The sequence below is a fragment of the Alexandromys fortis genome, unplaced genomic scaffold (assembly GCF_014885135.2).
Source record: "Alexandromys fortis isolate MF-2015 unplaced genomic scaffold, M_Fortis_MF-2015_v1.1 scaffold_77, whole genome shotgun sequence".
Lineage (NCBI taxonomy): Eukaryota > Metazoa > Chordata > Mammalia > Rodentia > Cricetidae > Alexandromys > Alexandromys fortis.
In genome coordinates this window covers 2,576,646-2,601,816 of record NW_026067967.1, presented here as the reverse complement: position 1 = coordinate 2,601,816, position 25,171 = coordinate 2,576,646, and the positions used below count along the sequence as shown (strand labels likewise).

The 25,171-nt window shown below is 38.5% G+C and overlaps 1 protein-coding gene across 17 annotated transcripts in view; it reads left to right on the top strand.

Moving 5' to 3' along the window:
- The window catches only part of Picalm (phosphatidylinositol binding clathrin assembly protein), a 76,823-nt gene that overhangs the window by 14,885 nt on the left and 36,767 nt on the right, over positions 1-25,171 (top strand). For all 17 annotated transcript variants that reach the window (XR_007593995.1, XM_050154369.1, XM_050154364.1 and 14 more), the window contains exons 2-4: positions 11,821-11,963; positions 16,164-16,239; positions 20,006-20,108. Coding sequence is in view for 16 of the 17 variants with exons in the window: in XM_050154369.1 (XP_050010326.1) it covers positions 11,821-11,963; positions 16,164-16,239; positions 20,006-20,108 (322 nt within the window). In the remaining variant the exon portion in view is untranslated. The remainder of the gene's footprint in view (positions 1-11,820; positions 11,964-16,163; positions 16,240-20,005; positions 20,109-25,171) is intronic.

Sequence of the window (25,171 nt, the reverse complement as noted above, 5' to 3'; positions counted from 1 at the left end):
CTGAACCTGAGAAAAATCCATTATCTGTCCCATAAAACATCCATTCTTTTAGCATCTGCAAAGTTGAGTTTCTTCTGATATTTACTATTATCTTAAACTTACTTATAAGTGAAGTCTTAAGAGTTTCTGAGTTATTTGGAGATGGGGAATACGTATTGTGTTGCTTTTGCAAGCATTTCCCTCTTAAGCATTTCCTTGTTGGTGAAAAAAAAATTGGGCCTTAGAGAAGGTTTTGCAAGGAAAGGATTTGAAAATATTACATGCCAATTAGGAGAAACAGATGCTAACTAAATTAAAGCTATATTAATTTGTAATGGTGCATTAAAGCTTGTGAAATAATCAAAATAGATCTTGGTAATTAAGCAGGGATATTGTGAAAATTAAATATTAATTTCTTATTTCTTAAATACAGGTTTTGAAACTCAGTGGTTAAGGCAACTACAGAGCACACTTGTAATCCTAGTACTTCTGAGGGTGAGGAAGATCAGGAACTCAAGGTTTAGTTTGAATTAGTTTGAAGCTAGCTTTGGTTGCATTCAACCGTATTTCAAAACAAATAAGAAAAAACTAAATGACTGAGATAGTTGAAGACATAATAATGATAAGAGTGAATTTATAATTTGATTCTAGAGCCTTCACTCATTTTGGTACATTGCAGTTCTGTTACACAGTAAGTCGTGTCCCGTGGAGATGGCATGCACTTGGAAGAGCTAGGAGAACGTAGAGCAGAACTTTAAGGATGGTGAGATTATATCTTTGTTACTTTTGAAACAGAGATGGAGCAGCAGTTAGGCCAGACTGTTAAGTAAGTGAGAGTCCAAAGACTTCTAACAGGGACAGATGAACTTTAAAGCACGATGTCATAGGAAGGTCTAAAAATAGATCCCTTCTCACTTGCCAGTTCTAGTCTTCCAAAAGGTGTCTGGCAGCAGCAGTGAAAGAGTAAGCTGGTTCTCGTACGCAGTGTCTGTCTAATTTAAGGAAGGCTAACTGGACAAGTAGTATTCCCTGTCGTGGCATATTAGTTGAGCATACGATTTATTTGAGGCTCATTTGACAATATTATACTGGAAGTTAGTTAAATTAGTGCATAATGACGATAGAAAGGTGTTTAAGTTTTCTTTTTTTCTTTTTTCTTTTTTTTTTTTTTTTTTCGAGACAGGGTTTCTCTGTGGCTTTGGAGCCTGTCCTGGAACTAGCTCTGTAGACCAGGCTGGTCTCGAACTCAAAGAGATCTGCCTGCCTCTGCCTCCCGAGTGCTGGGATTAAAGGCGTGCGCCACCATGGTGGCTGGTTGTACTCCATAGGACATTATTTCCTCATGACAACAAGAAGCATAATTTTTTTTCCAGAAATTTAACAGACTTTTCAAATGTCATCCACAGACAGTGTTTAGTTTTTGAAATTGTACACGTGACATCTATTTGGTTACAGATACCAACATGGACGAGGCAGCTGCTTTTAATTTTGAAGTCTTTATTATTAGCATCACTGCAGTTGTTACTGTGTGGTTGATACACACACGAGCCAAATAAAAAGTCCAGTGAAGTACTAAGTATGATGTATTGCTAGCCAGCCAGCGAGCCTCCCTCCCTCCCAACTTCTCTTCTCTCTCCCTCTTTTAATTTCCCTCACTTTCCCTCTTTCTTTCTAGAGAGAGTCTTATGTAATTCTGGCTAGCATGTGCTTGCTATGTAGATCAGAGTGGCTATACAGATATTACAGATACTTGCCTGCTGTCTCCCAAATGCTGGAATTAAAGGTGTGTATTTCCTTCCCTGGCCTTATTTTCATATATTTTAGTATCAGAAGGATGGTTATGAAGATGCCTTGTATTTAGTGGTACTTGAAGCTGATAAATCCATAATACCAGCAAATATCCAAAATGTTACTATCTTTCTAATTTTAATAGAAAAGGTAAATTTAGTTCCACTTTAAAAAGCATACTGAGTCCTTTAATTTCTTACTCTAGTATACTGGATTGATGTTTTGTTTTGTTTTGTCTTTTGTTTGTTTGTTTTGTTGTTGTAGTTTTTCCGAGCTGATTCTCTGTGTAGCTTTAGTGCCTTTCCTGGAACTCGCTAAGGTAGACCAGGCTGGCCTCAGGGAACTAAGAGAGATCTTGCCTGCCTCTGCCTCCCTAGTGCTGGAATTAAAGGCACACACCACCACAATAAAAGCAATACAGCACGTCTGGCTGTATTGCTGTTTTCTAAACAGTGAATTGGTAAATAGCATTATTTTCAAATTGTATTAGTATGTATTACAAATAGTATCTCATCCTCCCTTTCTCACATAATGGTTTTTGGAGGGTAATGTTTGAGGATCTCCTGTAGTCAAGGCTAACTTTGAACTTGCTTTGTAACCAAAGCTGGTCTCTAACTTCTGATGTTCCTGCCTTCACTTTCACAGTTCTCAACTAAGCCTGTCCTTAGTTATATGCTCAGTTATTCTGTAAAGTGGATGTTTTTAGAATAAGCGGATTTCTGTTGGCTTCTGAAGTTTGCAAAGCTTCTGGAAGGTAGACCACACATTTTCATTTTCCTAGTTTCACTGGGGACATGGACTAGTGTTTGTGCTTTCTGAGTGAGGGATATCGACAGGGGAACTAACTAATCCGGTACTCTTTCTGCATAGGCAGATTCAGTTGTTACATGTGGGACATCCTGTGACTGCTTGCTTCTGTGGGCTTGGCCATTAGAAAATAACAGTGATCTGGGCACTGTGAGAGTCTTTATTGGTTCCACTCTTCCTTCCTGGAACATACAAGAGGGGAGATGGGTGTCACCTCTGAAGCCGTACTTACTTATATCATATGAGCACATTGACCAAGTACAGTGTTCACATGTGTGAGATAGGAGATAGATTCCTGAGATTTATTTAACGGAGAAAAGGATGCATCTGGATTATTAATGAAGCAGCCTTGTTTTATTGTGGGCTTTACTGAATAGTTCAGGCCAACTTGGAGACTTGAATAACTTTACCTCTGCCTCGCAAGTCTTGGGCTTGTAACAGGTTTGGTTATGTTCTCATTTTTTTTAAGGTGTAAAATATTTTTGGATACAAATGTAAAAACTCTAGTATTTCCAATTCCCAGAAGAGCTTATGTTGATTTTTGAGAAGAAACATACACATCATTTGCTTGAGACTTTGTTAGCAGATTAGATGATTTTTCCAAGAGTGCTTTAAAAAACTAACAAGCATCAGCGACTAAGGTGAAATACGGTAGTAGTTGTGGGGAGAGGACAAAGTGCGCAGAATAGAAGACGCGTGTTAGTGTTTTAGGAAGGCTAGAAGAAATCCAAAATGCAGCACTCTAGCAGAGAAAACTAGAAGTACCCAGGGTGGGTTGCTTAGCTTCTTAGCTACTTGTGAACTTTCACTATGTTACATGATAACGAGGGTGACATAATTTCTGTCCAAACTGGTTCAGCTGTAAGGGAGCCTACGGCATAGAGACGGGTAGAAACCAGGACACCTGGTGATTCACGTTTTAGAACATGGTTTTCTCTAAACTGACCCAATTCCACTTACATCTTCAGGTGCCTTTACACTTTTTATAATACTCTCATGTTTGCAGAGATTCTCAAACTCTGCTTCCCTTTTATTGGTCTTGTTGGTATTTAGGAGAATTCTTAAATTTAAATTTATGTTTTCTACATGCCACCCCTGTACTATTCTGGTTTAGAGCGTTGGTAGAGGTTATTATAGTACCTTTTTTTTTTTTTTTTTTTTGGTTTTTCGAGACAGGGTTTCTCTGGCTTTGGAGCCTGTCCTGAAACTAGCTCTTGTAGACTAGATTGTCCTCGAACTCATAGAGATCTGCCTGCCTCCCGAATGCTGGGATTAAAGGTGTACACCACCAGGGTGTATTTGGGTTATATTTGCCTCCTCTTCCCCCTAACTTCCCTCAGATTCACCTCTACCTTTCTACCCCATTTTGGTTTCCCATTCAATTTAAATAAATATTTTTAAATTCTTATGTTAGGCGATGGGTTTTTACTCTACTAATGTTTTGATCTTGCATTTTCTAATAAACTGGAAATTGGTATAGAAGGCTTTTGAAGCAGTACTTGCCAAAAATGAGGTTTCTATGTAGTTCTTATTTGTAATTTGTGGCAGGAGTGTAGGTTTGGAATTCACTGCCTTAGAGTACATATAAAGTGGAGGCCTTATTCCTGAGACTGGACTGTGCTTGCCAGGCTGTTGTTTCCCTGCTCAGTCTGCCACCCAGTGGTAGGAATGCAGAGTCCACTAAAACACAGCCGCTCTGGAGGTGTACCAACAGCACTGGCTGCTCAGCAAGAGGTCCTGGGTTCAGTTCACAGCAGCCAGTCGTCTGTAATGGAATCTGATGCCGTCTTCTGACACATGCAGGTACAGCACTCATTTACATAAACTAAATAAATCTTAAAAAGAGTACTCACATAGTAAGCAGAAGCATTTGATAATGTGAGGACAGGGACTCTAATTTGAGTTTATAATCACTGGATACTTAATGTTTTGAAAGTATATGTATTTCTATAAAGCATCTTCATAACAAACCTTTTGCTTTTGTTGTAAGATTTTCCTTCTGTATTTATAAGTAGATGAAGAGACTAATGAAATAATAATGAATAATTTTAAGAGAGTAAGTTAAGCTGATTTGAAGAAAATGGTTTTATTTCGATTTTAAATTTTAAAATTTAAGGCAATTATAAATAGTGTTTATGCTTTTGAGAAGGGGTCTCTCACATGTAGTTAGGGAACCTTGATCTCACTGTAACTCAGGATAGCCTCAACTCATAAACCTCTTGCTCTGGTTATCCTGCTTAATATAGGTATGTGCCATCATGCCAGGCTTAGCAAGTAGATACTTGAATTCTAATGGAAGTTATATAAAAATACACACTGTGTTCTTGTATGGAATTCCAAACTTGAAACAATGCTTTAGCAGTTACATTTCCGGATCCCATACAGAAGAGCTAAACAGGGTAGGAAATAGTGCTATTAGGACATTTTCAAACGTTTGACATTTAAGACTAGGGCAGATGTCCCTAGACATAGGTAATTCTCTTTGGTTTGTCTAGTTGCAACTTCCATATTTACTAAGTATTTTAACACTTTGGCTATATGATAAAATGTTCTTTCCTTTCTTTTTTTTTGAGATAGGGTTTGTGTGGTGTGTGTGTGTGTGTGTGTGTGTGTGTGTGTGTGTGTAGCTATTCCTGTCCTGGAACTTGCTCTGTAGACCAGGCTGGCCTCAAACTCAGAGTTCTACTTGCCTCTTGTCTCCTAAGTAGTGGGATTAAAGGTGTTTGCAGGTGATGTTTTGCTACTTCTATAGCAAAACCCCAGAAACTGTTTCTTATCCCAAGTTGTTATTCTTGGTGAGCGTTGTTTAATTTAACTCACATCCATAAAAAGTTCCAAAGATTGGAGGTATAAAGTGACATTTAATTGACCACTTAATTTTCCTCTTAGCAACAGACAAAAGTCTGAAGTTTGAGCAAAGAGATTACTTTTCTGTAATAATAACATTTGCCTAATGACTATTGTATATCACTCTTAAAAAATGTTAGACAGGCTCACATACATTTGTGAATTATGATTTGTTAGCCAGAGTTGTTTTGATACTGTCTACTGAGTGGCTATTTTTACATGGGAACTCAAGACCTTTGCATTTCAATTTTGAATTCCGCTCTCTGAGCTGCCTGACTTACTGTAGATGTGAACACTAAAGTCGTTGGGTAGCATAGGGAAGTCTACTTAGGCTGGTAGCCTGGGCTGGGAGTTTGATTATAAGACAAATTAAACCATTTGGTAGCTGTTCAAATTTTGTTGTATATTCTCAAAAATACAGGATTGTTGTTTTGTGTTTGTATTATTTTTCTTATTTTGTTGTTAGGTAGTTAAAATTTAGGATTTGCTTTAAATTGGGTAATTGCTTCTGGGCACAGTGATATAGACCTGTAATCCCAGTGTTTGGGATGCTGAAGTAGGCAGATTATGAATTTAAGGTTCTCCTGGGCTACATAGTGTGTCCCTCCCTGTCTCTTAACGTACATGGACATTATTTTTTAAATATCCTTATCATTTACAACAGTTTAGTTCTAGACATAAATCTGTTATTTAGTGAGTCCTGTAACCTACTTACCTTTTACAAAGAGCCTGATCTATATAATAGAACTAATATTTGGTTTCTCAGATGCTAATTCTAGTTACAAGTTGGGGGAATGTATTAGTAATAAAAGCAAGAACATTGTGTTTGGTAGTTGATGGTTCCATTAACTTTCCATGGGAAAAGAAAGTTGGTTATTCACTGTTGCAAATTTTCTTTATGACATTAAATTCTAGAAATTTTCATTTTAACCTACATGCTGTTTTGTTTTTATATTTTGAGTGTGGGGTTCGAGAATTGCTAAAGACATGTTGGTGGACTTCAGTTTTTATATTCTCTAGATAATTGTTACAGAGTTTTTGTTTTTAAGCAATATGTCTTTCTGGGCGGTGGTGGTACACACCTTTAATCCCAGCACTTGGGAGGCAGAGGCAGGCGAATCTCTGTGAGTTTGAGGCCAGCCTGGTCTACAAGAGCTAGTTTCAAGACAGGCACCAAAGTTATAGAGAAACCCTGTCTCGAAAAACCAAAAAGAAATATGTCTCCTGGGTCTGTGCATGGTTGACAGATACCTTTAATTCCAATACTTGTGAACTATAGGAAGGTGAATTTCTGGGAGTTGGAGGTCAGCTTGATTTGCATAGTAAGTTCCAGACTAGGTAGGGATATACTGTAAGATCTTCTCTAAACACACATACACACATATGCACGCACGCATGCGTGTATGCACAAAACAACCAATAACAGCAAAAAACAAAAAAAAAAAAAAAAGAAAATTAAAAAAAAACAAAACAAAAACAAAAACCAGTCACTGAGTTCTAGATACAGAGTGGAACAAGTAATTGAAATTCTGAGAAATGAGAGTTCTGTTAGGAAGTTTGCTTTTTTAGTTACAGGTGAGAAAGGCACTTTCCTTTCAGAATTAGAAACATTTAAGTTGCCTTTATGGTGGGGAAGAATACCTGCTTGGAGAGAGTGACTGGCTGAATTAAGGAGCTGTGTAGAAATACACACAGCCGAGTTTATACAGTTTCTCACCCTAGTAATATTTGTACAATTTTAGTTTTGCATTTGGTCTGTTCTGGTTATATAATCTTATCCCCCCCCCCCCAGGGTTTCTTTGGAGCCTTGGAGCCTGTCTTGGAACAAGCTCTTGCAGACCAGGCTGGCTCAAATTCACAGAGATCCACCTGCCTCTGCCTCCTGAGTACTGGGATTAAAGGCGTGCGCCACCACCGCTCAGCAGTTACCATGAATTCTTACTTCATTTTTTTTGTTTTGTTGTATGTGAAATCCTACCTTAGAGCCTCTGAGTTCTCCTTCTTTCCATGTGATTGCTTCTAAGCCAAGCAGAGTTCATAAGGGTGATCGTGAAAACTTCTTAGATGTCCTTTAACTTGAAATTTGAAAATTTTACATTATGCGTTTGGGCTGGTTTTTCACCTTTTTAACAAGAGCAAATAGCTGTAACCTGCCAGTGTGGTGGATGGGTTCTTCCTGCCTCCTTCCTCCTAACCCTTCCTCTTTTCCCTTCTCACTCCTTTTTTGTTTGTTTGTTTGTTTGTTTGGTTGGTTTTTTTTTTTTTTGAGCTCACACTAGCTCAGGCTGGACTTGACTTCTCTATTTTGTCAGTTTTGACTTTGAGGCAAACTACCATGCTCATTTGGATGCTTTCTTAAAAGTGTACATATGTATCCAGGGTATGCCTTTACTTCCCAGTACTTGCAAGACAGGCAGGAAGTTGGAGTTCAGTCTTATCTACATGGGAATGTCAGGTGAGCCTGGACCAAATAAATAGATATGTCGTCAGAAAAGAACATGTACAAATATATACCAAGATAAATGTATTTATTTGAGAAATGAGTGACTATTATATTGTGGCATTGTTTCAGACCTCTGGGGAAATAGTGGAGCTCAAGCAACTCTGTCCACCCAAAAACTAATAGTTTAGAGATAGTCATTAAACAAAGTAAGATGAGTTAAATAGTAACAAGTGTATAGTGGAGTAGGTAATGATGATAGGGAGTTAAAGAGATGTCCTAAGTATGTGTTAATATGAATTAATATTCAAAGACATTTTTCTGATGAATGTGACATTTCAGCAAGGATCTATAGGAAGAGAAAGTGAGAAAACTAGTATCTGGGGGAAGAACATCCCAAGTAGAAGGAAGAACAGTGCCAAACATCCGAGGTATTTGGCATTTGTGACGCATTGCAGAGAAGGATATCGGGGTAACTGAAACAAATATGTACAGAAGGAAAGCAGATCCTAAGGGAGCACAGTATGATTGTCCACAGTGTGTGCACATCCGTGCTATATACTCTGTACTGTGCAGTATAGACATGCCCATGTAACTGACAGTTTATGCCACACCCACTGTGTGTATGTGTGTCACTGTAGTTGAGCCCGAAATGTGTTCCTACTAAACTAGACTTTATTTAGCCGTAGCTATTTACCTTGGATGAATAAAGAAATGGAGGTTCCTTTTGAGGTGATTAGTAGAACAAGATGACTGGAAGTCGGTTAGGTGTAGAAAAGAGTTGGGTAGTGTAGAGTTGCTATGTACCAGTGTCAGTGACTTTGGAAGGCACTTTAGTTTGTGGAAGGAAATTCTTCACTAAAACAATATTCTGAATAATGAACTTGAATGAAAAGATTCAGGTATGAAGTAGCAAATGCACCACAGAGCATTGGAAAGGCGTTCTGCTGGTGAAAGATAGTAGCAAAGTGCATTCCCTTGTCCCATGCTGGAAGAAAAGACATTTATTTAGGTTAGATAATGATAGTGTTGCTTTGTAGAGCATTGTGTATCATTTAGAAAATGATTAGCATTGTGGGGTAGGTGAGATACTAAATCAGCTATTACCAAAAGTAGGGAAGCCAGTCTGAACAGTGTTCCTTATTTTTGGTAGTCTTTTTGGTTTTCTGAGGAGTCTCAGTTTGTATCTCTGACTGGCCTTATTCACTGTGCCAAGTGCCAATTCTCCTGTCTTATCTCTTGGATCGCAGCATGTACTACCATGCCCAGTTCATTGTTGGCAGTTTTAGTTGTGGTGGGTGTAATGGTTGTGCTTTGCAGAATAGTTTATCTACCCCTTTGATATTCATGCTGGCAACATTGATTACATGTGGTGGTAACCTCCTTCCCAATTTCAGATTGAGGATTCAGAGTCTTCATGCTGAGATAAAGAGATAGCCTTTTTGGAGGTTTAGGAGATGGCATGAGAAAGCTTAGCTTACTGATGTGTAGAATGAATATCTCTATTAACAGATGGCACAGAGAAGAGGTAGGAAGAGCACCTTTGAGGAGCTTGATGGCAGGTTTAACTTTGGAAACAGAAAGATGCCTAAGGGGTTGGGGAGATGGCTCAGTTGGTAAGGGGATTGCTGTACAAGTATGAGGAGCTGCATTTGGAGTCCCAGCGCTCACGTAAATAGCTGCACATAGAGGCGGGTACCTTTTACCCTAACGGTGGGGGACACAGAGGCAGCAAGATGTCAAGCTGAAACAGGTTCAGTGAGAGGCCCTGCCCCCCAAAAATGTGGAAAGCAATAGATAAGACACCTGGCATTGATCTCTGGCCTATGTTCATGCCCACACGCGTGGACTTTGCACGCACTTGCTCACATATCCACATGAAAACATACACAAATCACATATAACACCAAACCAAAAAAAAAAAAATGAATGATACTTTGAGGCAGTAGTTTACTATATTTCAGAACTTGAGTAGTTTCTCAAGGTAACTTCTGGAAGGATATAGAAGAAAAAAAGCTAAGGCTGTAAAGCTAAATGGAAGGAAGGGGGACTAAACAGCAGGTCAGACCAGAGTCAGGTGTTATATACTTAGGATCTCAATACTTGGGAGGCTGAAGCAGGAGGAAGTAGAGCCAGACTGGCTATATAGGGAGACCTAGTCTTTAAACAAAGAAGTAAACAGTCCTAGGTAGAGTTGGCCCAGCAGATTGACTTTGGAATAAAGCAAGCATTAAGGCATGCAGTGCTGTAGAACAAGTGCAAAGTAGTAGTGAAGGTAGATTGGATTCCTTCATATTTTTTTTAAGTCTCAGAAGCCAGACCATACACACCCTAGTTGAATTTACTCTTTGTTTTTGTTACAGTTGATCTGAGTTGTGAAAGATTTTGTCATTCAGCTGTTCTGTAGGCCTTCTGTTTCACTGTGTGGTACTTTGTTCTTCAAGCAGTATTGGCTTGGGTAGCTACTTGAGTTGTTCAGCAAATGTTACTAATTGGATCTACTAAAGCATGCATTTTAAAGAATTGCAGGCAAGTAACTCTTGGTTACATTGTCATTTCTTGCAAGCAGCCAAGGCCAAGCTAGGTCATCTGAATTCCCATTTAGTCATTTTCAACTGAACAGTTAAAGTGAACAGGTTACTAATCCAGTCATGGATCGTTACAACAACCTTATTATAATAGTTGACATATTTGTACATCATATATGATACACATTTTAAAGGTAAAACAAATCATATCTGACTCTACCTTTCTATTCTATAGAATGGATCATAGTTGGGATTTCCTATATTGAATTTGCCACTAAAAATTTTAAAGCAGACTGCAGGTAAAACTTTGAGGTCTAGTAAGAATTCTATTTTGGTAATCAAGCAGTTGTGTGCTAGACTATTTTATAATAATGCCTTTGTGCTTGAAGTGAATCAGATTAGGCCAGATGTGGTAGCACATGCCTGATCTCAGCACCTAGGCAGGCGAGTTCTCTGTGAGCTGGAGGCCAGGCCTGATCTACGTAATTCCTGGATTCCAGGGCTACATAGAGACCCTGCCTCAAAAAACAAATAAATAAATAATTAGATGGGTAGAGAGGTCCTGCCTCAAATAAGTAAATACATAAAGTAAAAATAAAATTGGAACTTTAGCAGTAATAATCCTTTTTAATTTGGAAACTTGAATCTTTTCAGTTTCGTTTGTCAGAATTAGCTAGCTGATAAGAATGGCTGTCTGAGTTAACTCAGTAGGATTGAGGGAACAAGAATGAGCCATAGTTCGCATAAACTAAGATTTGCTCTGTCACAGACATTGTCTCTCTGCTCCTTCCCTACTAGAACAGAGGGGACCATAGAGCAGACACTTGTACAGATGACCAGCCGTCTTCCTGCTCAGTGTCTATACAGGGTTTCTTTTGAAAGTTTTTTTTTTTAAAGGAAAGCTTACAGATTTTACTCCAAAGGGATAAATATAATCAGAATTTAACTTTGAAAGTTATAGATAGTAAGGTAGCTACGACTTCTTAGGGCTCCTAAGCAATTCCTTTTGAGATGAATAAACCACTTGGCACTGAGTAGAACTCAGGGGAACTGGCTTAATACTCCGACACTGATCATTTATGTAAAGCTAACCAGTACTGCTCTCTAACTCTGCCTGAGGAGGTTTTTAACTTAATTACATTTATTTATTGTCAATTAATTTACATTGTGTATATGAGCAAGTGTGCATGCATATGAAAATGAGTGTGTGTGTGTGTGTGTGTGTATGTGTATGTATGTGTTTGTTCCAGCTTCCTCATGCCCTTTGGGTCCTGAGTTTTGAACTTGTGTCATCAGACTTAGTAACAAATGACCTTACCTGCTGAGGTATCTTGCCAACTCTCCTGAAAGAATTTTAACAGTTTGTCCAAACTATTATGGAAATCTGTAAATTAAAACTAGAGATTAACCTTTTTTTTATTATTATTACAGATTTAATTCAGTGTACAAATGAGATGAATGTGAACATCCCACAGTTGGCAGACAGTTTGTTTGAAAGAACTACTAACAGTAGTTGGGTGGTGGTCTTCAAGTCACTCATTACAACTCATCATTTGATGGTGTATGGAAACGAGGTAAGAACCACTTTTAAAAGTACTGTGTTATTGTGTGGAGGTTGGGTCTCCAGGGTCAGACTCAAGTCATCAGGCTTGCAGGGCATCTACAGTTACATGCTGAGACATCTCCAGCCCAGGAAAACTTGATAAGTATATCAAAAACCATGTATATTGATGTGATTACTGATTATTTAACTTGCTTTGCTCATTAAAACTTAGATGGTGACTACTGCAGCTGAATGTAGATAAAAAGAGCAAGTCATATGGCCAAAAATAAAGACGTTAGATTCCGCATTTTAAAGAACAGTAATGAAATAAACTAGAAAGTAGAGCATAGGTCAGAGCATACAGGGCTTTAGTAATGAAATGGAGAAGCAGAGGTAATTCTGAGCACTACGTTCTGTAAACAGCACTGGTCTTTCTAGTCTTCAGTTATAAACTATATGTCTATATCTGCTTGATTTTTATTATTATTATCATCCATTGATTTGCTGTTTGACTGCATTTGGTTGTCTTTGGGAATATTTTGTTTAGTGGAGGGTTATGCTGTTGACTACTAACATGACATTTTGCTGAGAGGGACTGGTAAAGAATGTCTTCATCTTAGAAGTTCCTGGTGCCTTTGCTGCTCAGAAGGGTAAACCAGTAAGACCTGCAGAGAGACCTTGATGGGCTTTCTGTCTGGAAAGGATCGTCTTGTTTTCCATGATAGCCTATCAGTCTTTGGTTCTTAACCTTGTTTGGGCTTCTCAGCTGTTCTACTTATTGTGACGTAGTGTTTAATTAAGCTGCTGTGGAATGATTGAATTAAACTAGATAGATCTATATTGCTGAGTAATTTGGAAAGAAAAGATGCTTCTCAAGGATGAGAAAGACGTTTTTGTCTTGTTTGATTACTGAGCCTCACGGTTTTCTGTCACCTCTCATTTTACTACCATCTTAGGCTTCTGGGTCAGGAGAAACTCTCCTCTTCTGTGACAGATACCAGTGCAGCTACATTATTCCAACAAATCTTAACTCCTGGCACGTTTTTTTTATTCCCTCGTGGTTCTTATAGCAATAATCATACTTTGGATACAAAACTGTATTTGACTTGTTTCTGTGTTCTACTTGTTATAAGTATCACCATATTCCGTATTGTTTGTCATCATCAAATAGTTTTATATTTCACTTTTTTATTTTTTTAATAATGTATTTATCTTTCTGTTATGTGCATTGGTGATTTGCCTGTGTGAGGGTGTCAAATCCCCTAGAACTATATAGTAACAGAGAGTCGTGAGCTGCCATGTGGGTACTGGAAATTGAACCTGAATCCTTAGGAAGAACAGAACCACTGAGCCATCTCTCTAGCCAGCCCATCCCCCATCCCACCCCACCCCCCTTTTTTGAAACAGGTTTTTTCAAGACCAGGCCGGCTTTGAACTCAAAGAGCCCTGTCTCCCTTTGCCTCCTGAGTGCGCTGGGATTAAAGGAGTGCACAACCACTGCCTGTAAAATTAACTTTTTTCCCTCAGTTTTCTTGGGGTATTCATATTATAGCACCATACGGAGATTTGTTTGTAGTTTTTAAAAATGGCATTCTGTGGTGGTGCCTAAAATGTGTACTAGTCAATAACGCAGCAACTGTTAAGGGCATATGTTACCCAGTTGCTTCTGAACCCATTCCAGCCAGTTCATAGATCCAGTTGAAGTGTTTGGGTATGCTACTTAAATGTAACTCAAAACATCTTAGTCTCAACTACAATAATAGTTTCTACTTTTAACATGTGTGTTTGCTTAGAGGTATTTATTCTGCAGAATTCAGGAGCTACAAATACAGCCAACTATAATTCCAGGAAAGAGGCAGAAAAGTATGTGTTAGGTTTTAGATGTAGTAATTTATGGTAGTATATTCAGATGTTGTAATGTTCTATGAGTGTAGTTTCAGATGAGGCAGTAGTATGCAGACTAACGTTGCTAAAAGCAAGATAGAAAGTTGACTGCTGTTTCTAACAGTTGGCTAACAGACAGGAGAAAGATAGCACATAGCTGTACTTTGTACTTCCCTAGAGCAGCTAAGGGAGTTGCCTTGCTTTGCTTCCCCCAATCTCTCCTCTGCCCCTTCTCTCTTTCTTTTATTCTCAACTCAGGTTTATCTACTGGCAACTCTGTATTCTGTGAGGTGTACGTAGGATTCCTTTATGCTGTGGTGATTAGAATACTGTAGAATGGTAGCTCTTAATAGGGAAGGATATAATGTTTCAACATTTGTTTACAAGTAGAAGAGATCTACTATTGGCTGGTAGGTAGACGTCATGGCTGTTCCATACCAAGCAGCTAAAATAGAAACAAGGAATGAGCTGTCCCAATTCCCACTAGTGTGAAGTGGAGAAACCAAGACTCTCAGAAGATCTTTAAAGGTTGATTCTGTGTCATAGGGTCTTGACATGGGATTACTAGGACCTCCCATCCCTTTTTTCCATATAATAGCTAAATGGCTTGAACAAGTCATTTCTATCTACTTTACATTTCTTGTTAGTGTTCTGGAAATACCATAATAAATAAGTAGAATTAGCAAAGGCTTCTTAAACTCTTCCACTCATGGTTCCTTTTTGCCCAAGAGAGTTTTATGTCATCTCAGGTATATGGGTATATAAAATATGTGAACAGGGTCTGTAGAATGGCTTAGTGGGTAAAGGCACTTGCTACCAAGGTTGGCACCTGAACTATATCCCCAGGTCTCACATTTTAGGAGGAGAGAATAACTGCACAAAGTTGTCTTCTTACCCCTACAAGGGTTGGATTGTGTATGGGTACACACATACAAAGTATAAAAAAATGTAAAAGAAATCAGGTATATAAATCTATTTGCTGATAATAAGAAATATATTTTAAAACAATTTTATATAAAACTATCATTTATTAAAAAGTAAGTTTGCATATTGAGTAAACATGCTTTTTAATATTTACATAAAGAATGGGGCTAGTAAGGTAGCTCAGCAGGTGAAAGTTTCAAGCTTGACAGTCTAAGTCAGTACATGGTATGCACATGCTGGATGGAGGGACCCTGCCCTGCAAACCGTCCTCCTGCAGCCTCCAACATGTGCACTGTGCATTCTCACCTACCTCCCACCTCACCCCACACTATCATGAACACACAACAAATGAGGAAGAGAAATTGTTTAAAAATAACTCAAGTTTTGGGTAGATATTTGACATTGCAGGATATAGAACTTTTCTGTTGTAGCCAGGGCTTGTCTCAGATTCATCATCCTATTTCCTTAGGCTCAGGAGTCTGAGGAGTGCAGTGCACATAGCTGTAAATCTCAGAGAGAGTACAAACTTGCATCAGTGTTTGCATGCAGAAATTGTCAGAAGCTATGCCTGCTTTAACAGAGTAGTCACTTTTAATGAGGGAAGGAGGAAATGAGATTATAGAGCTGTTTTCAATGGAGTCTGCGATGTTGTGATTGTATCATAAGCTCTGAAATGAGTATTTTAATGTGTTTAACCTAGTCAGTGGATAAGAAGTAACCTTTAACATTCTCTTGTGTGTTTAAGAATATTTTCTTTTTTAAAAAATCACAAAAATTGGGGTAACCAAAAATCTAGATAGTGGAGTTGGAGAGGTAGCTCAGTTAGTGAAGTGTTTATTGTGCAAAGTTGGAGACCTGAGTTTGGATCCCCAGAATCCAATGCTTACAATGAAACTGTGTGAAATAACTTCTGAGGCTCTGCCTTAAAAAAAGAGAGAGAGATAATAATAAACATATTTAGGAGGGCTGGTGAGACAGTTCAGTAGGTGAAGCAAGTATCTAAGTTTTTGTTCTCTAGAACTTGCATGATGGAGGATGAAACTGACCCACAAAAGTTGTCCTCTGACCTCCATATATGTGCTTTGACATGTCATACAAAAACAGAATAAATGAGTTAAAGTACAGATATGATCTGGTTATACTTATCTGTGTACTACTATGCTATAGCGAAGACAGAATTATTGATTGTAGTACTTAATTCATTCAATTATTTTGTCTTTAGTATTGTAGTTGTGGTCATTAGATGGTTGGTAATAAATGTACTAATGAAAATTATGTTTTTATGTTTGGTAACTAATGAGAGTGAGGATGGGAAATTGAAATAAGCTCACTTAATATATTAACCATCTCTTTCCTTCTACTTGCAAATTCAAAGTTTGTAAGATGGCAGCACTATAATTTTTTATAATTGTTTGTTTTCCAGCGTTTCATACAGTATTTGGCTTCAAGGAACACATTGTTTAACTTAAGCAATTTTTTGGATAAAAGTGGATTGCAAGGTAAAGACTTTTTTTGTTTTCTAGAAACCCGAGTAACCCCAAATAATGATTATTGCAGCAGTCAACTATATTAACTTATTGATGCTTCAGATCACACTTGAGTGAATGTCTTCTAATTTGGTATTAAGGTTGTTGTCATAGTTAACACTTGAGTCTCTGAGAGCAGCACGGGGCGGGGGCGTTGCAAACATGGGCTCTGGAGCTGCACTGCCTGTGCTGTAGCACTTAGAGTACATGGACTTGACCAAGTTTCCTTTACCTCTGTGTTGTTGTCCATAAAATTACAAATAAGGATAGTCACTGCTCAGTAAGCCTAGTTAATAACCAACCCTAAAGTGCTTAGGATAATGCCAGGCACACTAACTAGTTACCTTAAATGTTACTGCTGCTTTTTGGATTTGTTTTATCACAAGAAATATGGTTGACATTGTACATTATAGGGACAAAATTGAATATAGTGTTAATTGACATTGATAGCATGGTTGTTCCTTTTTTATTTATCTTTAAAAGGGTTTTCATTGTATATATTTAAATATTTGTTACTGTGCTATGTAACAGCACTTTTACACATGTGCAGAGTGTGAGTTGAACACTCCCACCTGATGCCTCCTGTTCGTCTCTAACAGTTCCCTTTGCTTCTCTTGGAGTCTGATCACTTTAAATTGCCACCTCTGTCCATTCTGTCTTAATGGGGTCTGTTGTCTAGAACTGGATATTCATAGTCTAGACTGCCAGAGCTGGGAAGGCCGCATAAAGGATTGCTAACCTATTTGGGAATATTAACAGTGAGTTTCAGTCTGGGAAATATGATCTTCAGAGAATGTGAGACCTGTTTAGGGCTTTGAGAAGTGGAAGAGATTTCTTAATCTAAGTACACTTGTACAGATGATGTGAAATATTTAAGATTGATAGGAAAAATGAGTATGCGTGACACCTTAGAGAACATGCGTAGTGGTAAACAGCCCTCAAGAAGCTATTCAAACCAAAACCAAACAGAAGACTTTGATGGGCTTAAATTTTATAATGTAGTAGAGAACTAGGAAAGGATTTTTGTAGGGGAGAAGCAAGTATGTTACAAGGAAACAGCCGAAGGTCAAGCTGGATCAGAATACACTGAATTTTTTTTTTAAGCCATTGAGACTGTTCTAGGCATTGCTCCATCCTAGTATCAAGTTAATGAGAGCCTAGACTATGGTTCTTACAGTGCAAAATAAGAAAAATTTAGTGTATTTAGTTTGATGCTTGTTTCCTTTTGCTAAATGGAGTATGACTTAGCATGGATGGAAAGAAATATTGCTTAAAATGAATATGCATCCAGTAATTCTGGAATATAAGTTAAGTGCATAAGACCCAGTGGTAACAGAATTTCATTAGTATTATTTAATTTTAAAAGAAAATTATTTATGTTATGTGTATATATGCACACACATGTGGGTTCCCTCAGAAGTTGAAAGAAGACAGAGGGCATCAGATCCCATGGAACTGGAGTTGGAGGTGATTGTGAGTGCTGCCCTCTGAGCTTCTGTAGGAGTAGCAAGAGATCCTAACCTCTGAGCCATTTCTTCAGCCCCTCGTTCAATTTGTTTTAATAAGAGGGACATGGGGGAGTAATCAGCAATACCCCCATTTTGTAATATTAAAAATATTTTTAAAAATAAAAAAAGATAGAACAGACTGATGGTGTAGTAAAATGGGGCACCCCTTTCAGGGAAGATAGAAACTGCTTGTTTGCTGTCTTCTCCCTTCACTTTTGTTGCTTTGGTTTTCACTTTTGTTTTGTTTTTTTGTTTGTTTGTTTGTTTGTTTGTGTTTTGAGACAGGGTCTCAGTAGTTCAGGCTGACCTGAACTTCTTGGAAGTCCTTTGCTTCAACCTCTCAAGTGCTGGGATTATAGATATAGCCCACCACATCCAGCTTTTCTTGGAGATTTTTTTTATTGATGTTTCTTAGCTCTTAGTTAACTTTTACTTTAAGTCTGTAGGAGGGAAAAAGCTGCAACGACTATAGAGTATACATACATCCCGTTGGTTTTTGTCTCATTAGTTACTAATTTTCATTTCCTTGAGATGAAAATGAAATAAATTTATTTCGTTTTACTATTTCTAGCTTGTATTTTTATTTTATGTGTGTGGGTGTTTTATCTGCATGTATGTCTCTCTGCCAATGTTTGCAGTGCCTGCAGAGGCTGGATAAGGGCATTGAATCCCTTGAATCTAGAATTATAGATGATTGTCAGCTGTTGTGTGGGTGCTAGGAATTGAACTTTGGTTCTCTAGAAGAGCAACTGGGCCTCTTAACCATATAGGCTTCTCTCAAGGTCCAGAAATTATGTAAAGTTAGATTTTTAGATGTTTATTCTTTTTGTGAGGAGGTAGATTAGTTGTTTATATTCTTGGTGAGATGGCCCAGTAGGTAAGGGTGCTTGTTGCCAAACCTGATCCCCAGATCCACATGGTGGAAAGAATGAACAGAGTTCTGCACGTTGTCTTTTGGCCTCCATATGCATGGAGTGACCAGAACACGTGCAAACGCACACACACACACTTATATATATTTTAAAGACTTATATTCTAGCTAGGTGGTTCGGGCACACACCTTTAATTCCAGCACTTGAGAGGCAGAGAAAAGTGATTTTCTTTAATTTGAGGACAGCCCGATCTACAGAGTGAGTTACAGGACAGCCAGGGCTACACAGAGAAATCCTGTTTTGACAAACCAAAACAAACAAATATATATTCTATAAAGATTTTAGCAATAAGATCAGTTGAGGTTTGAAGAGCAAGAGGTATTTCCCTCTCAAGATAAGGAAGAATAATAGGTAAGGGGATGGAACGGAGCAACATGGACCAAAAACCCAAGATGTTTTATAAAGTATATTAGCAGGTCTGAGCCGAGCAAGCGGCAGCAGTAATTCCATTTTTCTTCCTTGTCTGTTTTGTTCTGACTTTTTAGTAAGCAGTCACTAAACACTTGCAGATTGGTAGGTGTCACATCGAAATCAAATCATATGTGTGTGGTTATTATTGTCTTTTGTAAAGCAGATATCAAGTCAAATTAAATCTGAACAAGCCAAGTTAAAAGAAACTGACCTATTTTTCATTGAGAAGCAAAAATTATAGACCTTTGACTTAGACAGTTGCTAAAATACAAGGTTTCTAGTATCTTAAAAAAATATACTGGTAAAGCTTTATGTTGCTGATTATGATGAAGCAGTGTTAGAGTGATTTATATGAATTAGCAAGGTTTTTTTGAAACTATACATAAAACTGGTTGCGCCTTCATCATACATATAACTGTCCTTTTTATTGGACAATGCTTCTCATACTTCTTACATGGTTGGTACATGTGTGTTACACTTTTCCTAAATAATACACAGCTAAAGACTTCACAAGTATAAAAACAGAACCTTCATTTGATTTGAAGGATGGAATTATGGTTCTGCTGAGTGTTAAAAGTGTTAAATTTGAGTTCTGAGATTCTTAAATTGTGAAAGAAAACATTTTTCTAACTCGTGAAAAGTAAAGAATAGGCGTGTGGGCCAAATGAAACAAAATAGATATATTTTTAGTGAAATTGTAAAGGAAAAAAATTTAAATCCTTATATGATACATCTGAGTCTAAAAATTCTAAAGAATTTAGTATGAAACTTAGTATTACTTAATTTGTATCACTGAATATAGTTAGGATAACATATTGTGCTGTTGAATAATAAAGTTGTTTTAGTAAACTTTAGATTTTAATCATTCACGAAAACTTTGTTTTGCAGGCTATGATATGTCTACATTTATTAGGCGGTATAGTAGGTATCTAAATGAAAAGGCAGTTTCATACAGACAAGTTGCATTCGATTTCACAAAAGTGAAAAGAGGGTGAGTTATGTTTTTATCTCTAATTCAAATATCAAATACCATAAAACAGGAATTATACAATGTGAATTACAGAACTTTGCCCAGGTCTATAGCTAAACTTTATTTTTCTTTGGAGGAATGCTATATACTTTCTGTAGTAGGATTTTTTAAAGTTCTATTTATCTTTTTAACAACTTTATTGAGTTAGAGTTCTCATGATTAAAAATTCATCCTTTTAAATTTTATAACCAATTTTAGTATGTTTACAAGATTATCTGCCATAACCCTACTGTGTGATTTTATTTCTTGTAGTTTCTTTCCCCAGCCCCATCCCTGTTCCCCACCCACTCAATTGATTATGTTCAGTTTTTCTGGTTGCCTTGTGATTCCATGGGAATTTTAGGATTAGTACGTCAGTTTTGGTATAAAAAAAAATCAGTCAAGAATTTTAATTAGTTCTTTTGGTTAGAGATAGGGCCTCATGTTTCCCTGTCTGGTTTTGAATTCTCAAGAAATCTGTCTGCTTCTGCCTCCTGTGTCCTGCCTGGCCTTGCTTGCAGCCAGGCTTTTAGAAGTAGGGGTCACTAAATGTGCCGGTCTGTCTGGGCAGTCTCACCACCTGTAGTATGTTTAGTTTCTAATAAACATAGGGTATCTTTCTGTTTGTTCTTTCCTTTACCATATATAGCTGGTTGTGATAGCATATGCCTGTAATCCAGTGATTGAGGAGAGAGGCGGGGAAATCAGTTTTCCTTACTCTTACCCCTAACCCTATCCCTAACCCGCACTGGGGGGTGTTTGGGGGAGGGAGAAATAGCGTTGTCATAGTACAAGGATTTAGATGGATGCAGCAGATACCATTTGCATTGTATGACTGTTCCAATGGTCTTAAATGTTCCAAAGGTGCATAACCCAGCTGCTCATCAGTTCTTGACCCTTAGGTCTGAAGAAGTGGTAAAGAGCACCCTGGCTGCTGTGCTCCCATGGCAACTCATGATGAAACTCCCTGATGTAGTTTAAGCACTTGGGCTGGGATTGCTCAGCTCTGCGTCTTAAACCAAAATCTAGGCAAAGCTAGGCAGAAGGCCAAGGGTCCTTGTGTCACAGGAAAACTCATTTCTGGATCCTAGGGCTGAGGACTGCAGGCCCTTTGGATCCTAGGCCCTGCCGCTGGGAACATGCTGCTATAAGTCACTTGGGGGAAGATAGCTTTGGGAGTGACTGCAGCTCTCAGGCCAGGACTTACCGTGTCCACTTACATTTTTTTTCCCCAAAAATTATTTATCATGTGTGCATGGTGGGGTGGGAGCCGTGTATGCCATGGTACATATGTGGAGGTCAGAAGATAACTTTATGAAATTGGATCTTTTTTCTACCCTTACATGTGTGCTTAGGATTGAATTTTTATGTTCTGAGACAACATGCATGTAAAAGTTGAGTTTAATTTTTCTGCATTCTGAGTACTGATCATCTAAGTATAAGAACTATGACATGAATAGTGTGACCAGTACTTTGATGTCTAGTAGTATTTTATATATAGGCAGCTTTTCCCCTTAGGCTGTATCATGGGAGCTCAGGAAAGAGCCGCCGTAGATTTTTTTTTTTAAATGTATTTATTCATTTTACATTCTAATGAAGTTTCCCCTCCCTTTTCTCCTCTCACCCCCCCATCCCTCCCCCAATCGACTCCTCCTCAGTTTCTTCTGTTCAGGAAGGGGTATCAACAGAGCATGGCTTAACAAGCTTGTCCACTTGTATCAAGGCTGGCCAAGGCAACCCCGTATGAGGACTAGTTCCAAGAACCAGCCAAAGCGTTAGGGACAGTCCCTGCTCCCACAGCTATGAGTCCCATAAATAGACCAAACCACACAATTGTCACACATATGTGGAGGCCTATGTTGTTCTCATGCAGGCTCTCTGGTTGTCAGTTTAGTCTCTGAGCCCCTAAGAGGCCAGGTTAGTTGTTTCTGTGGGTTCCCTTGTGATGTTCTTGACCAACCCTGGCTGGTACAATTCTTCCTCCCTGTCTTCAGCAGGATTCCTGAGTTCAGCCCAATGCATGACTATGGATCTCTGTCTGTTTCCATTAGGTGATGGATTAAGACTCTGGTGACAGCTGGGGTAGTCACCGATCTGAAAGTATTGTAGAGTATCTTTAGTCATCATTATGTTGACTTTTTCTTTTGCTTTTTTTTTCTTTTTTTCTCCTCCAATCATGTTTAGTTCTATCTTAGGTCTCTGGGTCATCCAGCCTCTGGGTCCTGACACTCCAGGCCGTGACAGGTGTAGGGTCACTATCATGGTATGGGTCTGAGGCTGGACCAGTCATTGGTTGCTTACTCCCACAATCTCCATGCCATGCTTAACACCTCCACACTTATTTAGGCAAACAGAATGTAGGTCAAAGGTGTGTGGCTAGGCCAGCGTTCCAGTCCCTCCACTGGAAGTACTGCCTGGTCACAGAAGGCCAGATTAGGATGTCTTAGCTGGGTCATCCTTGTAGACTGCTGGGAGTTTCCTTTGCTCCAGGTTTCTATATGACCCTGAAAATCCCCCCCCCCCTTTTCTGGTCATCTCTTTCAATATCCTACCCTCCATTCACCCCACCTGATTTTCATGTTTTCATCTCTATCTGCCCCCACCCAGACCACCCACGAGATCGCTTCTATTTCACCTTCCCTGGGAGATCCACGCATACCCCCTTGGGCCCTCTTGTTATCTAGCCTCTCTGGTCTGTGGATTGTAGCATGGCTATCATTTACTTTATATCTAATATCCACTTATGAGTGAGTACGTACCATGTTTGTCTTTCTGGGTCTGGGTTACCTCACTCAGGATGATTTTTTTTTCTAGTTTATCCATTTGCCTTCAAATTTCATGATGTCATTGTTTTTGTTTGTTTGTTTATTTATTTATTTATTTATTTATTTATTTATTTATTTATTTATTTATTTATTATGTATACAATGTTCTGTCTGTGTGTATGCCTGCAGGCCAGAAGAGGGCACCAGACCTCATTACAGATGGTTGTGAGCCACCATGTGGTTGCTGGAAATCAAACTCAGGACCTTTGGAAGAGCAGGCAATGCTCCTAACCACTGAGCCATCTCTCCAGCCCCGATGTCATTGTTTTTAACAGCTAACTAGTACTCCGTTGTGAAAATGTACCACATTTTCTTATCCATTCTTCAATTGAGGAGCATCTAGGTTGTTTCCATATTCTGGCTATGACAAATAATGCTGCTATGAACATAAGTGAGCAGCTGTTCTTGTAATGTGATTGAGCATTTAAAGGAACAGTGAGTGTGATGCCCACAGAAATTTCTGGTGAATCCTTTCCCAGCTAAAATGCCTGCAGTTTCCACGTCTGAGAGATCTGAATGGCTGCTGTGTGCTTCAGCTTGTTCTTGAAATTATAGACAATTTAAGTAAAGTAGAATTTTGTTTGTTTTTGTACTTACTTTGTATACAGATTTTCTGTGTAGCTCTAGCTGTCCTGGAACTTAGTCTGTAGACCAGGCTGGCCCTTGAACTTGGAGATCCACCTGCCTCTGCCTCCCAAGTGCTTGCGTTAAATGTATGTGCTACCACAACCTGGCCTAAAGTAGAAATCTTAAGAAAAATGTAGGCATGTGCAAGATATTAAATGGTGAAATCAAGTCTTTTTTTTATAACCGGTTTGAGTCGAGAGGTGGATTATTTTACCAAACTCTAACTTGTGCAGATTTTTATGTTACATGTTTAGACACGTTGTAGAAGATTGTAATAAAAGGTTCCTAGGAGTCTGATTTCTTACTCCCTGCACCCTGTTCAATAAACTGTTTTCCATGTGACTGTTCCTGAATGAGACATTTTGAGAGTTAATGAGCTGAGAGTTTCAGGTGGTAGCTAAGACACAAGTAGAGGGAAGTTTGAAGATACTTTGGAGTTCTCTAATTAGACTATAAGGATTGGTGGAAATCTTTCCTATCTTTGTGAAGTTGATAATCATGAATTTATGTGTCTTCCAGCTTGGCCAGTGGTGTGATTTTTAAAAACTGATGAGTTTATTATGCACGCTAGGCTGTCATGCCATCGACTGCATCCCTTGTGTGGCTTCTTATGTGGTCACGTATGGATAGTTACTTCCTGGAACTAGCTCTTGTAGACCAGGCTGGTCTCGAACTCCCAGAGATCCTCCTGCCTCTGCCTCCCAAGTGCTGGGATTAAAGGCGTGCGCCACCATCCCCCGCCTTCAAGTATGGATAGTAATGAATTATTTGTTCATCCAAGGTCATGAATTTGCAGAGTGACTGACTGCAAGGGAGAAAGGTGGAAGAAAATGAAGTATTAGCAAGAGAATGTTTGCAGTAGTGCTGTTTGGTCAGAGGAGTTGTGAGGTTCCAGTTAGTGTCATAAAATGCAGTATCAGTTGAGTCCTTTCCATTTGGGAGCCAGGGGTTGGAATGATGTGAGTACCGCAGGCTGCTGTAAAAGAGACTTTGAGATAAAGAGTTGTATTGGTTGTTCATTTAGATGTTAAACCAAGAAGTCTGAGACAAAATTTAAGGTATCTGTGATGGAGAAATGTCCAGAAAGTTAAAAGATGACGTCAGCAAGAAGGGAATAAATAAAAGTTACGGTTTCTGGGAAGAGTGTGATAGTTATAAGAACAACCTACAAACAGGAATTGTGTTCTCTCAGATTCCAGCAACTGCTACTAATCAGTGTGGTACCTAAGAGAAAACAGTACCAAGCATTTGATAGGTACATTAGTGAAACTAACCAGGATGAAACTGATCAACAGCTGGCTGAGGCAGTCCAGTGTTTGTTTCATTAAACTTTTGCGTTTTGTAAGTTGTTGACATTATTCCTAGTAGGGCTTTGATTAGAGTGACTTGATAAAAAATACTTTTGTAGAACTGACTTCTTTGTAATTTTCTTTGAAAAGACTTTGATGTTTGACTCCTAAACAATGCTCCTTCCCTCCCTGGTATTGGGGATTCTCTTTAGGAGCTGGTACGTGCTAGGCAAGCAGTCTACTGCTGAGTTACATGATCAGAATCCTTTCTCCATAATTTCACCTATTCTCACTGTTGTGTGAA